A 16,633-nucleotide genomic window follows, 5' to 3' on the forward strand; every position below is an offset into this window, starting at 1 on the left:
TGCAACTTTGAAAGACTGAGGGAGGATATTAACTATCAAGCCAGATTCAGTTTCAAGTTAAAACCAGTGTAACTGAAACATACAAGTACCATGGATGCAAAGAGCAGCTACAGGCAGGCAATTTTGATCAGGAAGGTGGAGCAGGGTGGATAACGATTAACTACCTCTCTGGTGCTCAGATTCCCTCTGGTGCAGTAAAAATAGGAATTTGGAGGGTACCATCTTAGCTGTCTTGTGTAGCTTGATCCAGTTAGCCTTAATTTTTTTATTCTATAAAATTAGTGGGGCTTGCCCAATATAGTATAACATTGCTCTTACTTGCAAAAAGAGCTTTTCCACTCCCCCCGCCCATGAGTGCAATTCCCAGGTTCCCCAAAAGTTGGGGGAGCCATCCCCAGCACCATGTGGGGTGGGTTGCAAGAGGCCGCAGCTGGCGAGGGGGAATCAGCATCGCCATGTGCTTTGCACTTACACAGGATGTAGGTGAGATCAGTGCCGTATTAATGATACACAGAACTTGTAGAATGTATATCCAGTTTATTTTAAAAATCAAATGTTTTAAGAACATGGCATTCATTTTTACTTTATTCTTTATCCTTTGGCAAAAAGGCAGTCTCAAGAACGTTGTTCTGGTTTTGGGCTGCTGCTATAAAACTGGTAAAGACAACAAACTTAACACAGGTAAGAATGAGACACTTTTTTATCATATACTGAATACCTCCCTTCTCTTGTTAGGCTACCACCATCTAGGAATCATTTTGCTTTAAAATATAGGAAGAACTACCCATTCAGTTAAATGAAGGAAAGACCTCAGTTATATTTTCTGAAAAAGTATGTTTCCGTGTATCCAAATTCCTAGCATGCTGGACAATATGCCAACCAATGGAAGCTTTAATTGCAGATGAAAGTATCCCCCCAATCAGTTGTTGGGGCCGACAGTAGCAAAGAATAGATATTGACAAGTCAGGGCCCATGAGACTTGAGGGGGTGGGGAATCTCATCCTACCTCCTCTGCTGCTTGCCATTGGCAGGAAGCTCGCCATTCCCCCTCCCCTCATGGTTGGGGGGTGGAGAATGTTGCTTTCCAATCCTCCTCCCCAAGTCTGGGAGTGGAGGGAGGGTAGTGGGGGGCAGAGGCTCCCCCTCCTCATTGCCCACCCACCTGCATTCCCATGCTGCCACCTCTGTAGTGGTTTCAGGAGGCTGCCTCAGCAGCTGGTGGAAAGGAGGAGGCTCACAGGAGACGGTTTCTGTGCAAGTGCAGATAACTGCTCTCTGTTAGGAGATATTTTGGAATTCTCTCCTCTTTTTTTAAGTTTCAGACTTTTTACAAACCTGGGATGTTCCCCACGTTTGAAGAAAAATCTCCCTTCTGTCAGTTTGGCCCCAGATGGGGCCATGTAGAGAAATATACATATTGATATACAAAGCTACTTTATACTGAGTAAAATCATAGGTCATTCTAGCCCATAAATGTCTCCTGTGATTGATTGCATCTTGCCTATTTAGAGGTGTGCGCGTGTGTGTGCATTTACATGCGTGCACACACACACATACAACCTGAGTTCCAGACTAGCTATCTGAGTTCCTGAAAATGCTGGGTTTTGCACCTGGGACCGTGTGCATACAAACCATGTGGTCACAATTATGGGTCATCCTTTTAAATAGCTGCATTTGCCTGGTGGCAATCCTGGGATCTTTCTTACATGATGTGAATATGATAACCACTATGAATATGAATAATGAAAACCACTCTGCTACAGACACAACACAACTCATACATGTGCCAGATTTTTCTTCCCTGACCAGATCTCATGGCACGCAAGCTTGCAAAGCGTTTCACTTTTAATGTAGCTTATGTATTTACTATGTTTTATCCTAACCATTCTCCAAGAAATTCAAAGTATACACAGTTCTCAGTATCCTTACAATTAGACAGATTTACAGAATCAAAGAAACTCTTTATCTGTGTATGGACCATTAAATATGCTTAATTATTTAATTGAATGTCTAGGATGGTGTTGTGCTACTAACATAGAACCCAGGGAATCACACAGAATAAGAATCAAGAATTTAAAATGGTAAATACAGCACTACATAAACAAAAAAATTAAAACAATAAGAACACACACAAGCAGCAACTGAGTCAGTAGTTTTTATTGTGTCTGTTACAGTTCTTGAGCTCCTGTTTCCAACGTTAATTCACACAATGAAAAATGCTGCCAAGATTTTTTTGTTTGTTTAATATTTCCATCCATTATCTTTCTGATTTTTCCACAGGAATGCACACATGTGTGTCTGTATGGGACATTAACCTGCCACATGAAGTACAAAACCTGAGAAAACACATTAAGATAAGACAGGAGTTAGCAGAAAAAATGAGGGTTTTTTCTTTGGATTAAGTGGCAAAACGGAGAGGCAGCCTGTTAGCTGTCCGTTTATTTTACGGAGGCTGGGGAGGGAGGGGTCTCCACTGAAATATGTGGTGGAAATTCTCATTTGAGTGCACTGCTTGTCTTGTTTAAATGCGCTGAAGGTATTAAAGGCAGGGAAATGTAATGATTTTCTAGTGCCACTGTTTATTGGGAGGGAGGAGCCAAATTGTTTATAATATTGAAACTGAATTCCTTTAACCTGCTTACTGATGCCAGTTACGGCATTCCACGTTTGGAGTAACTCCAGTGTTGTGTTTTATATACTGTATTTTATATGTACACACATGCACATGTAACCTTTTTGAAGGTTTTGTACTTTTTTGCACTTAAGAGCCTTGTACTTTAAATACAATATGTCAGGCAAGTCTATTTTCTTAATTAACGCTAAAGATTTTAGCATGTTAAACTCATGAAATGTTTTGGTGCTTAAATGGAGAAAGATAAGCCGCTGTGGAGATTTTGCTGTGTAGTTGGCTGAGTAAGCCCCAGAGCAGCAGAAATTGCTCACACCAATGTACAGTTTTGTTAATTCATTTTGCAGCGCTGGATGCTGGGTTCGGAGCCTGTTGTAAACAGAATAGTTAATGTAGATATGTTTGCTGACTGTTTCTGGCATGAGTCAAGTATTATGCACCGGCAATATAATTCCAGAATTTAGCCATTCCTAGGTATTTTGTCACCAGAAACTTAGCATCTCTCCTTAGCATATCACCTTCAAGATGTCCTTTCCACCTTTCATATTGCCACTAGAGGTGGGCACAGTCCAGAAAACTGACCAAAATTTTGCGTGGTCTGGCCCGGTTCATGGTTTGCGAACACGCAGTTCTTGGGGCTCACCGTTTTCATGAATTTTGGTCCATTTGAGCCAGTCCTTGTTCCGTGAGTCCAAACATCCTGGCACCGATCTATCAATTCCTTGTGCAATGGAGGGGACGTCCGCAGAACTTTTGCAGCCCTTAAAAACTTGATAGGAAGCTCTGTCTGCCAAGCAGAGAGCTCCCATTCTGCTCTACGGAGCAAGGAGCATGGACGTTCTGCAGCCAATCTCAGCCCTCGAAACCTTGATAGGCAGCTCTGCCTGCCAAGCAGAGAGCTCCCATTCTGCAAGGGAGGGGTGGACGTTCTGCAGCCAATCTTGGCCCTCAAAACCTTGATAGGTAGCTCTGCCTGCCAATCAGAGAGCTCCCATTCTGCTCTACGGAGCAAGGAGCATGGACGTTCTGCAGCCAATCTCAGCCCTCAAAACCTTGATAGGTAGCTCTGCCTGCCAATCGGAGAGCTCCCATTCTGCTCTATGGAGCAAGGAGCAAGAATGAATTCCCTAGGCAACAGCTGGGAAGGTGTCTGTGTGGTGAGTGAGGGGGCTCTTCCCCCACCCTTTTCTGTTTGATGTTGCCTCATTGCAACTTTTTGGTGTTGCTAACCAATGCAAGTCAATTGGCTTTTGCAACTCCAGTATCTACTGGAAGTTTCCTGGGGGGGCGGCTGCTTTGGGGGTCTGTAACGCAGATGTCCAAAATGCAATTTTGACCAAACTTGGAGGGTGGCTGGAGGAGAGGCTGCTGAAGATTCTCTGCCAGTTTGGGCTCTCTGGGTGTGAAGGGGGCGGAGCCAGGGCCCCTGGAAGTGACAGACGACGGACTGACAAACCTGTCCGCGAACCAGGCTGGTCTCTGAAAATCGACGGATCATGGGCCAGTGGTCCGCAGGGTTTTCCCTGTCCATGCCCACCTCTAATGGCCATTCTGTGTTTAAATCTCACACATACTCCAGTGCCATTTGCAGCTTCCCTGTAACAAGCTGGAATCGCAAGAAGAAGGATTTTAAAAAAATAATCTAGAGTGGCAGCCTGTTCAGTGAGGTATTGCCAAAGAGACCTTAGATATTTTTTGCTTTTAAATTATTCTTCTCACTAAATAGAGGCTTAACAGTGGAGCTGCCGAACAAGAGCATTTCTGTCTGTCTTGCGTCCCAGCTGTATCTCGATTAATGGTTGGGCAGTTCCCATGTAACTAGCACTTGTCACAAGTCTCCTGCAAATGCTATATTTATATTGGAATTTAAAACATTGAAACTGTACATTGTTAGGAACAAATAAACATTTTGTATCTTTTGCACAAACCGGTTCTTTTGTGAGTCATTTGGGATGTAGACAAGTTTTGCACATGATGAGTTCAAGTTCAGTGAAATTATGATGCAGGGATGTTCTCAGTTACAGTAACACAGATTACTGGGCAAAGCACGTGGATCACCCATAGCTAGACATTTAAGCCGTTCCGCTTTCTCACACAAGTAAACAATCACAAAACAGTGGGTCATTATATATTGTTCCTTGTTCAAATCTCCTCTTGCTTCTTAGCAGCGATCAAACTGATGAGGGGTCCCGTTGCATCAGAAATCTGTTCTTGTTCATGAAGGAACTGGGATCACTTGGGGTGATCTCTTCTCAAAACCCCAAGACAAGTAGAGCCTTCATCCTTCAGTCTGTGCCATCACAGAGCCGTTGCTCTTGGTTCAGGCTATCTCTGGGCCAAAACACACTTCATGGCAGCCCCAGCTCCAACTCATGGCCACTGGCACCATTTTAGAGGAGCACTCAGCTGTTTACAAATTGCTGCAGGGGCCTGATCCTGATGGCACGGCAGTACAACGCAAACTTGTTTCCCCCTGCGCCTTTTCAAGTGCAGAAACAGTCGTGGGGGAGGCAAGAGTGCATGGAGCCACCACATTTGGGGCCCAATCAGGACTGGACCTCCAGAGCAATTTTTAAACATCTAAATTCTCCTCAAAAATGGCCGTATTGTTTAATTTGGCTCTCTAACTGGGGCAATCTGGTACAACCCATTTCTTCACCCCAAGAGTGTCTCAGGCAGGGGAGCGGGGGGAGACCAAAACCCCTTCTCCACTCACAGCACCATTGTGATTTGTATCCAGCACCAGACGTGGGAATTGAAAAATATCACCCTATATCTTCTGTCTGATTGTTATATGGAACACAAGGCGAGAACCCTGGACCTAACCTGTGTACTGAGCAGGGCTTTTTTTCAGCTGGAACGCGGTGGAACGGAGTTCCGGAACCTCTTGAAAATGGTCACATGGCTGGTGGCCCCGCCCCCTGATCTCCAGACAGAGGGGAGTTGAGATTGCCCTCCGCGCCACTCCAGCGGCACGGAGGATGATCTCAACTCCCCTCTGTCTGGAGATCAGGGGGCGGGGCCACCAGCCATGTGACCATTTTCTCCAAGGGCAACCCACTAAGTTCCACCACCTCTTTCCCCAGAAAAAAAGCCCTGGTACTCAGTAATGTGTAAAGCGAACAGAAAACGTGTTTCCTCTTTCTACTGTCCTCAGGAAATTTCTTGAAGGGAGACAGCCATGTAGAGTAACCTTATTTCTCTCTGTGAACCCTCTCTGACATTTATTTTTTACTACCCTGGCCAAACTGCATTTTCCTAAAATCTTTAACTTTTCCCAAAATAGGTGAAGCTATCTATAGAAAGGAACAATGAGTCCTCAAACGGGTGGGAACAGCATGAAAAGGTTCTGTGATCCTCTCTAGTGCAATAAAAAACTGGCAAGTAGAACAGCCAGACCAGGATGTCCTTGATCCTACATGCATGCAAGGTATTTTTCTGAAGGGCAACTGTGCTGGCTCATTTATTTATTGACTTCAATTATACCCTGCTTATCTCCCCAATGAGGACGCGAAGAGGGTTAGAAATTGTCCTTTTCTGCTTTTCACCTTCAGAGCAAACCCTGCGAGATAGGTAAGGCTGAGCGTATCTGGACCAAGGTCATCCAGCAAGTTTCCGTGGCAGAGGGAGACGGGAAGTTGGAGCTTCCCAATCATACTCTGACTCCCTAACCACTACACCACCCTGACTCATAAAGGCTCTGCTTATTTTCTATTAAAATGTATACATCACAGTGTTGGTGAAGTATAATCAAGGAATCCTAAAACAGTGACCACCAAGTTGGTGACTGCGCACACACCGAAACATTTTTATTAGGGCGAGAGTAGTAACGTTTTTCATGTTGGCTGTGTCCCCCTGGAGGGGGCTAGCTACATATCTTGGCAGGCATTCAGAACTTTACGGGACAATTGGGAGCGTTTGTGATTTTAGGCAGCCACTTTGCTTCTGGGAGCTAGTGGAGGAGAGTTGTTTTATAGATCTCGCCCTGAGGATAAAATGTCAAATCCTAGATTTCAGCCCCCAGGCCCTTGAAGAAGTGGCACACAGAAAGCAGGAATAAAGCCTAACATTATGGAATTGGCTGATAGCAAAGTGTAAGGTCATTTGCAGAGAAGAAAGGGTTTGCACAAGGCATTGCTCGGCCCTTCCCACCACTTCTCACTGGCCTGCATTTTCCACTTGGATTCCAAAACCAGAAGTAAGCTCAGCTGAGATAGACAACCAGCTACAGGAGAAAATTGGCAGACGTGGAAATAGTTGATCACTCCTTCCTTTTGCATACTGACTTCCCCCTTGTGTCCATCAGGTGAGTGCTTGGCTGCCAGGGTTGTCATTTGCCCACTACAGGTGAGGACGATCTCCACTAGCAACCAATGGGGCAGCGGAGGAGATGGGGGGAAACAGTGATCCGTGACACTGCAATATCATTTCTGGCCAGGTCACTGGAAGTGGTGTCACTGCATGCGGGGCACCCTACGATTTTCCTGAAATGTATGATTTTTACCATAGAATTTCTGGTAAATCCTAGAGTATCCTACAACGCAGTAATGTCACTTCCAGCTACGCAACCAGAAGTGGCATCGTGGGATGCCCTTACAGTAAAGCCCTACCTCTTCCAGTCTCCCATGCGTCTGCTTGTGGGCTACAGTGAAGACTTCTTCAGAGTAGACTTGAAAGTGTCCATAGCTCGATGGCAGAGCTCGTGTTTTGCATTTAAAAGCTCTTGGTTTCAGTCCATGTCTTCCCCAGTTGAAAGATTCTTTGGTGTGAGACCTGAGACAACTGCTGCTGGTCAGTTCAGGGCTAGACTGGCCAATGGTCTGACTAAGGCAATTCCTTATGCTCCTATAAGATTTCAGGACCACCCATCTGGATTTAGGAAATGTTCCCCGATATATTCACTCTTCTAATACCGGCAATGCTTAAGTTCTAGCCATTTCTGAGCAGGAAGGGGAAACTGGACATCTCCTAGTTGGTTGATGCCTAGATCATGGCTGGCTGTAAAAAGCATGTTGTGGCAACAGCGCTTGGCTAACTTGTGGCAAGGTCATGGTGAGTTGTGCCAGCCGTATAGTCGATCATTGAGTCACTCCAAAGAAACAGCAGCTCCAAACTTTCAGGTGACAATTGCGCTTCAGCCGTTTTTACTTTGGGTTAACTCAGCTGTCAGCTACAACTCTCATTGATTCTGGTATATCTGGCAAATGAGAATAAGGAGGAGGAGGAGGAGGAGCTTATAAAAAGGTCGCCCAGAAACAGAAAAAGCTTGGACTTCAGCGACAACCTGCCTTCTCCACCTTCGCCCCTCAATCACCAGCATGAAATGGGCACTGTTATGCTTTGTTGTGTCATTTGGTGTCCGTGGCAAAGGTAAGAACATTCTCTAGAGTCTGTTTTGTGCTGGTCCACTTTTTGCGTATGCAGGTATCAGTTTTTATTGATCTTAAACAATGCCACAAATGTTTAAAGGGTGTATAAATCATAAGGAGACAACTGAAAATGAACATATATACACATTTTCAAACACTGGCCTCAAGCATTTAAAGATGCTGATATAAAATATTTTAATACTGGAATGTAGATGCCAGATTAATTGTTGGTTTAAGGCTGCTGTAAATATTGGCGGAAACGGCCATCACGTCGCCGTGGGGTTTTCAAGGGAACAGACGAACAGCGGTGGTTTGCCATTGCCTGCCACTGAGTAGTGACCCTGGACAGTTTCCCATCCAAATAGTAACCAGGGCAAACCCTGGATAGCTTCTGAGACTGGGCTAGCCTGGGCTATCCAGGTCACAGTGTAGCAAATATTAAACAGGAAATAAACTGGGATATTCTAACATTTTCTGTGCTTTACTGATATGCTGGCGACTAATGTCTTTCCAAATTTTGCTTTTCCATATTTCCTATAGAAATAAGGAATGTATAGCAATATATAAAATATATTTTAAAAACTGCGAATATAGCAGTTTTTCAAATCTTAGCTAACTAAATTGTTTGTCATTTAGAAGAGAAAAATGTTTTTGCAGCTGATAGAAGATACTAAATTAAAATGTGCTCTTCATTAATTGATATAATGATATAATTAATACCCTCCCCCCACTGCAAAAGATGTTTCTAGGATTTGGGTTAGAGAATAATTGGCATTCATTTTAATTGACAATTAATAATAGGATTAATTTTATTTCAAAATGAAAATGCCTGCCAAACCAAAAGACTTCTGTTGGATCACCCCATCATCAACATTTTACTATATAAATATGTTTATATATTGTATTTAATTGTCAACTACCAGTTATGTCACTTAACATGCATGTATCATTGTTAATTTTGCTTCCCCACCCCCCTTTTTATATCTTAAACTTATTTAATGTGACCTTCTGATAAAATGGAATATATTTGCGGGGGGAATCTTTTGTTGATTTGCTATTTATAACAGGTATTTCAAATTTGCTTCCAGTCGTTTGCCAGTTAACATTTCTGATATTCTTTATATATAATTCCCTACCTGGGCAAGAAACTTCTTTGTGGTGCCAGCTTGAGGGGTGAGGGTGGAGAACAGAAAGCGCAGAGGCCAGGACCGGAGTTGACAAGGCTACAACTTTTATTGCTTACAAGAGCCTTGGCACATACGAGGCACGGATCCCAGATCGGCGGACCTGCCTGCCGGCCGATGAACCCCTCAAATCGCTAGCTGAGGATGGGCACTGCGGGGTGACAGCAAGCGGGATCCCACCTGGGTGGGAACCCGCGTGGTTCCCTTGTCATCTGGGAGCAAGCAGGCCCCAACAGCCCCCGTGCCGGGCTTGTCACTGCCCTGCATCACCCCCAAGATCCCTTGAGAGGATCCCCTGCTATGGAGAAACAGTGCACGGAGGACACGTTTCCCCCCAAATGGATCCATGCCGAATGCCCAACCATCACAAGAGCCCTAAAATGGCTTCTGCCAAAGTTCCTAAATCTGCAATCAACCCCACAGGCCGCCTCAAAGTGTCCTGTTACCAAATATCCTGCCCCAACTAGACAGGTGCGCCCCATTGGGATGGTACAAGGCCACCAGCCGGAAGGAAAGGTCCAGATGGAAGATGACATGACCCCTCCCCCAGCCGCTTCCACAAAGTGTGCAACAGCTTTTGCCACCCACCCCCTGGCCAAGTGCACTTTCTCTGGCGAAGCAGCACCCTGTCACGAGCATCTTTCAAATAAATCTGACCAAAGTAACTGCACACTCCCCCCCCCCAAATGCATCCATATCAACCCCAAGTCTTCTATGATGGCATACAATAAGTCCAAACCAGGTCATGAGTGCAAATCATGCTTCCTCCACTGGATCACCATGGCATCTGGTGGACCCAAGTCCTGTACAAGTTGAAGCACTGTGGGGAAGGAGGCGTCCCATTGCATCCCTTGCACATGGGGCTCCCAAGTGCTCGCCAGTGGCGGGCAAACTCCTATGGATTTGCCCCCTCGTCTGCTGATCGCCCAGCGATTGGTGGGAGGGAGCAAGCTCCCAGAGCTTGCCCGCCACCAGCAGGCACCCTACTGGCACAGCAATGTCACTTCTGGAAGTGACATCACACCACGCATGGGAGTGTTTCCATGCTTTGTTTGGGGCTGATTTGCGCCCCAAACCAGCAGAATCGGTTCCTTGCGGAGCTCAGGAGCGCTCGCATAGCTGGCACAACAACATCACTTACAGAAGTGATGTCGCCACGCTGCCAGCAGTCATCACATTGACACCAGAGAATGTTGCAAGGGTTGGAATGGAGCCGGTAGAAGATAAGTGCCAGGTCCCAACACTCCCAGTGGGAGGATAGAAGGACCTGGCTACCCTACTTGCACACCCATCTATCTCACTGTGACGGACCTCTGAAGTCTAAGATGCTGACCCCATCCTGACTCTGCTGCATATTAACTGGTCCAATGCACGATGCTGTACCCGCAGATACACACCATCTGCAGCCGCCCTGTGGGAACCACAAACAAGAAGGGATGAGAGTGAGATGAGGATGTACATAGGTTTTGTACATGCCCAACTTCCACCTCCCTGTTGCCTGGATCTACAAAGGGGGAAGGCCTGTGTCCAAGGCAACTGCAGCCACCCTGATTCTAAAGGATTGGGTTCCAAACTCACCAGTGGGCAAGCCTGCTACTGCAAAGGAGGACCTGAGGACAGTGACAAACTGGAATCGGGTGAGGGGATAAAAGTTGGCGTGGATCAGTAGGGGCTCGTCGCCAGCCGAGCAAGCCTGGAGGTAGGCCAACAGCCGGCATTGGACAAAGCAATGCCTTGGTTGATCCCAAGGAAAAGTGCGTCCCTCGCCCCATCTGATTGGCCTTGGACCACTGCAGGCAAATGTGAGCCAGCAGACCCCAGATAGTCACATCCCCACATGCCAAGGCATCTCCAGAGGCACTGTGGCAAGAACTCGCCACCAACCTCCTCACCCGCAAGGCCCCCCAAAAGGCCAGTCTGAACGTGGGCTAGAAAAGGCCAGTCTGAAATGGGGAACGGCAAACTGCAGAACTCTGCTGCTGCCTCCTCCACCGTGTAGCAGCTCAACCACCTGACACTGATGCTGCTGCCAGCCGTGGCAAATACACACAGAGCCTGGGCAGCTCACCCTTTAAGCCTACTAGGCGGACCTGAGGGGGAACCAGGTCACCCAAGTATGCCTGCTTAGGCATACCTCCTCAGTCTGGCTGGCCAGCTGCTGTTTGGCCTGCCAAGTATTTCAAAGTTACTGGCTCCCACAGTCACTTGGGGCCAGAAGGAGCCACCTGGGCTGAGATGCCGCATCAGAAGGCTCCGCCATTTGCCCATGCCCAGGAAACCACCCTCCCAGTGTGTTGGGGGGGGCGGGTAGTGTTGGAAATACAATGTCTTGCGTATGGAGACAGCAGAAGACACAGAGCCATGATAGAAGTGACAAATGACACTTGAACGGCAAGTGAACAGTCTCACGCATATTCCTCCCTGTTCACTACGTGATCAAGTGGAGCACAAGTGGAGGGCAAGTGAACAGGGAGGAATACACGTGAGTCTGTTCACTTGCCGTTCAAGTGTCATTCGTCACTTGTAGCTTGGCCCATAGAATACCTGCAAGGGGCAGCGGGTCTGACAGTTAGATGGCAGAGTGGGATCCTTCTTTCCTCCTCTCTTCTGTCCTCCTTGCATGTCTCCAGATTGATATTCTTAGGCTACTTCCTGCCTCGTCCCGGAAGTCCCTCCTACTGTTTTACTGAGGTAGTTAGTATTGATTCTCTTTCTCTCCTTTCTGTCAAAGTCGTAGTTCCTGAATAAACTTTCTTCATTCACTCCTTCATCAGACTCAAGATAATTCCTAGGACATACCAGAGCCTACAGATAGCTTCTTCAATGTCATTCTGCTTTCCTTTTTGCCTTATTCTTTCTAATTTTCAGTTGCCTTACAGTGGATGTTGGAACATCTACTTGAATTGTTGTAACATTGTCTTCAACTTGATGTTCAAAAGACAGAATTGGGTTTTCTTCACTTTTGCCTTCCCTTTCTCCCTTAGTTGGCGGTATCACTCTTCCATCTGCTCAGCATTTGGGTGTCACCATTCATATTTCTCTCTCCTTTTCACCTCACATCCTAAGCAGAACTGAGTCTAAGCCCATGGGGTTTAGAAAGGCGTAACTCTGCTTTGGGTTGCGGTGTGCCTGCGGATTGTGTTGGAATATGTGTGTGTTGCAAGGTCTGAGATTCAGTCATTATGGGGTTAATGTGTTTACCTACCATGCTATTGTTTAGATTGACCTGGAAAGGGAACCTGGCACAGAGCCAATAATCTGCAAGCCCGGGAAACTGAAGTGTGTTTGTAAACTGTTATTGGTCAACAGGTCAGGTGACTTTCTTTCTAGGGTCAAGAAGACAGAGGAAGAAGATGATTCTCCATTCAGTTATCCCAGCTCTTTGTTTGTAACAAGAAGTAAGAATGTAGCTCTAGGCGTTTGTTATTTTGTAGCAATCCTGTGACCCCTTTCCCTTTAGAAGTAAAATTATTTTAAAAGCTAAACTCATGTGCTGACTCTCTATTGATTCAAGATCCATTGCACCTCTGATTTTAAGCTATTTTTAACCCTTTCCCCCAAGAGGTTGTTTCCCCTAAACTCTCAACATTTTCTAAAAATAACCATCTATTGAATTTCTCATTCTATCTTGTTTTTTGACTGTTTTAAATTGAAGCCTGCAGACATGGACCTGTTGCTTTTATTTCTGTGTTGGGGATACTTTACTTGGTTTTATAAATAATAAATGATGATGAATCACAAAGTATTGGAACAACAGAATATTTTCATTATCCATCTTTTAGCTTTCGGGTGTAATCTACGGCCTCCCTGTATTATCAAGTGAAAGTATATTAGACCATTTTTATCCATATTCGTGCCCAGATATAATAAAGTTTGGAAGCTGCTTAAGTTATCAAGCACGCAAAGTACTTACAGTGCCAGACTTTTGATGGTAACAGTCATATTTACTCTTTCAGGAGACCTTGCATGCCTCTTTCAAAATCAAGATTTTGCGGTGAGCGGTGTTTACTCAGCAAGAGAACTGCAACAGATAAATATCCTTCACACTATGGTGCCTCAGAGTGAAGGGTTTTGAATACAAATCATCTTTGCTGACATGAACTCTTGCAAATACACACACACAGAGCAAGACTTTAATACAAGGCAACTTTTCAAATAGCGTTTGTTCATTGCTAAAAACCAATACATGATCACATTTGCCATCATATCTCTGGTGAATGTGCTGCTTAAAGGTTTCTGAGAAATGTCTTGGGGAATCCTATGACAATGTGCCCAGAGTATAGAAACTACATGAGTTCCCGTCGAAAAATGCAGGCCAATGTGGTGATGATCTTGCAAAGCCAGGTATGCAAAGTTGTCCCTGAGGAAATAGGAAATACTCCATACATGAACACATGAATACTTCCCATGCCTTGTCTCCATAAGTAGCGGTTCTTCATAGGTAGAAGAGGGTGTCATCTATGAGTCTCTCTACACAAGACATCTGACATGTGAAGAACACATGTCAGGAGATGCAATGTTAGCTGGAAAGGGTAGTTTAAAAAGACAGAGCCAGCGGCAGGGCAAAGGCTTTGCTATACACTGGAGCTGTGTGAAGGGGCTGTGAAATGCCAAAAGGGAAACTTCAGCCTATTATATCCTCTCCTGGTCCAAGCCCGGCTCTGGAAGGCAGTTCCAGCCCATTTCCATTCCTCGCTGCCCTCTGGTTGCGGTTCCTCACAGTTTTAATTGGACAGGTGAAATTGACAGAGCCTTTGGGAGGTGTAGATGAAATTGACAAGCCCTCTGAGGCGCGATCTCTGCTTGCTCTGTCTTTTAAAACTACGCTTCCCAGCTAACATTGCATCTCCCTACACGCGATGAACACGTGCCAAGCATCTTGTGTAGACAGAATCTGTCAACACAATGCTTGGCACGTATTCATCGCTATCTCCTCCATAAGGAGGAGGATTTACTGCTATTTCCTCCATAAGGCATGGCTTGCTATTTAAATGAAATGTGGTATATCCCTGAGCTCCTCTCAGGAAACTGCAAGTAAAGTTGCAAGGAATCTTGGCAACCTTCAGAAATTTATCTAGGGTTCATTAGTGAGATCAGTAACGGCTGTTTCTCTGAAAGATGGCTTGTTAATCACAGCCAAGCACAGGCCTTACCTTGCTACAGAGGCCTGTTGTGCTTCTTCTGGGGGGTTACTGTCAAGGCCAAACTAGAGGTGGTGCAGGAAATCTTTTCCATAGATGCCCTGTGTTGAGCCTTGAGTTAAGGTAGTGCAAGAAGAAACACCAACAGGCCGTGCTATTGGGCTTATCAACTGAGAGTTATGGGCCTCAGAATATTCTCCATAATCTTCTGCAATTCACAAGGGTTACTTAACAGATGATATGGAAATAGCTCCCTGAAGCTAGGGCTGCTATTGGGTGTGTGTGTGCACTGGGAGACATAATTCTGTGGGCCCAGGTCACTCGACAGGGGGGCACATAGACCCAGGCAAGTAATGTGTTTTGTTTTCATACAATATTTGGGTTGGATCTGGGTAGTAGGTTGGAGGCCCCACACTGAATCTTTTTGGGGACACAGCATGCCTTGAAGTAGCCTTGCATGAAGTAATCCTAGATTCAGTGTAGTGGTTAAGAGAGGCAGGACTCTAATCTGGAGAGCTGGATTTGATTCCCCACTCCTCCACTTGAAGCCAGCTGGGTGACCTTGGGTCGGTCGCAGCTCTTCAGAACTCTCTCAGCCTATATGATTGTTATGAGGATAATAATAACAACACACTTTGTAAACCGCTCTGAGTGGGTGTTAAGTTGTCCTGAAGGGCAGTATATAAACTTAAATGTTGTTGTTGCTGTTATACTGTATACTATCTTTTTAGTAGCTGGACTGGTTTCAGTGGCCTCTAAAATCGGCTCTCTCCCGCATAACATGTCAAGGTTCAGCATTGTTTAAAGTCACAGACTCAACCACTAAATAACTTCCTGGAATTAGCTTATGCTTATTCTGTTCTCTTACGTTCTTTCCAGTTTGTCTACTGGTGCATTCATGGTAAATTAACATATTATATGGCACTTCATCTACTCAGAAACCTTCATAGCGATGCCTTGTTTTTTGGAAGCTTTAACATTAATCGTGCTGCGAATAAAACACATGAATTCTAATTGCCTGACAGAAAAATGTTCCATTTCTCAACATTAGCATTTTAGAAATATCAACTATGAAACATGTAAATCAAAATGTTAAAATTTAGCCAGTCTTAAAATTTACAACAGCGTTTGTCATAATTAGGATTTCACCGTAACAATTGAATCCATTTTGCTTTGAGGGGAGGATGTATTGGTGCCTTGGCTTGTTTTCTAGGTTGGGACAACGTTTAAAGACCCAGGCAACCCATGTCTCACATATACCTGTACAGAAGAAGGTTTTACAACTAAAGTTGAAGAATGCCCGGAACAGACATGGTGCAGCAAGGTATGTTGTGCAAACAGGCTTAGAAATTATATATGATGGTTACCTTAGGGAGCAAATTGATGCAGTCTTCCCTTACCCTCAGAAGTCCCTGTAAGGATAGCGGGAAAAGAGAGACTCGGGCTTGGCCTCATTGTAGGAAGGATCTGCATCCCTCTCTCAGCCAATACCATTAAGCTCTTGTGTCTTCTCAGAGTTAGTACTTGTGCAGTGCACCCCTCTGGATTTGGAAGAAATGTGGGTTATGTGTGTCTCCCCCAATATTTCCCAGTAGACCTGACAGAGGTAGAGCTAAGCTACAAGAAATGAATTACACGAGGAGGAGCACATGAAGGGAGTCATAATGTTAGCAGGGAAGCCGAGTTTTAAAAGAGATCGGAAGGTTTTGTCCATTTTCCCTCTCTATCAAGCCAGGGAGATCTGCTCAGAAGGTTTGTTTATTTCCTCTTTGCCTCTTAGAAGGGGAGGCGAAACTGACAGAGCCTTTGGGAGGCAAAGGGGAAATTAACAAACCTTCTGAGCAGAGTCCCTGGCTTGGTAGAGAGGGGAAATTGACAAAGCCTTCTGAACTCTTTTAAAACTCAGCTTCCTGGCTAACATTGCAACTCCCTTCACGTGCTCCTCCTCGTGTAATTTGTCTCTTGTAGCTTGGCTCATAGTCAGTTTGGCAGTTGCCATCTCCTCGAGTTGCTGCCTAGTATATCACTCTCATGTAAGAAACATGTGAACGCATCCCCTTTAGGAGGCATGTTATCAATACCTTTTATCAAGCCGTTCTGCTTAGCACTTTGTTTTCAGGAACATAATCACAATAGAGGTACTGTGATTAGAATTCCCCAAGAGAAAACGCAAAGTAAGAAGGGGGAGATAGAATCAGCTTCCAAGACTTTTGTCTAACTGGACTCTTCTTTTTTATTTTAAAAACAGGAATTAAGAACATATGATGCCAACAGATGCTGCTATACTTGTATGTCCTCGCTTTCTCCTTT

At 45.1% G+C, this 16,633-nt stretch overlaps 1 protein-coding gene across 2 annotated transcripts in view; it reads left to right on the forward strand.

The window, feature by feature from the left end:
* Positions 1-4,545, forward strand: part of LRRK2 (leucine rich repeat kinase 2) — a 129,391-nt gene extending 124,846 nt beyond the window's left edge. The window contains exons 50-51 of one of the 2 annotated variants that reach the window (XM_054988034.1): positions 610-681; positions 2,281-4,545. In XM_054988034.1, coding sequence (XP_054844009.1) covers positions 610-681; positions 2,281-2,402 — 194 coding nt within the window. In that variant the 3' untranslated portion in view covers positions 2,403-4,545. Of the gene's footprint in view, positions 1-609; positions 682-2,280 lie in introns of those variants that run through there. The other variant, XR_008597615.1, reaches the window with a different exon arrangement.
* The last annotated feature ends 12,088 nt before the right edge of the window (positions 4,546-16,633 follow it).

This window comes from Eublepharis macularius, chromosome 9, assembly GCF_028583425.1.
Source record: "Eublepharis macularius isolate TG4126 chromosome 9, MPM_Emac_v1.0, whole genome shotgun sequence".
Classification (NCBI taxonomy): Eukaryota; Metazoa; Chordata; class Lepidosauria; order Squamata; family Eublepharidae; genus Eublepharis; species Eublepharis macularius.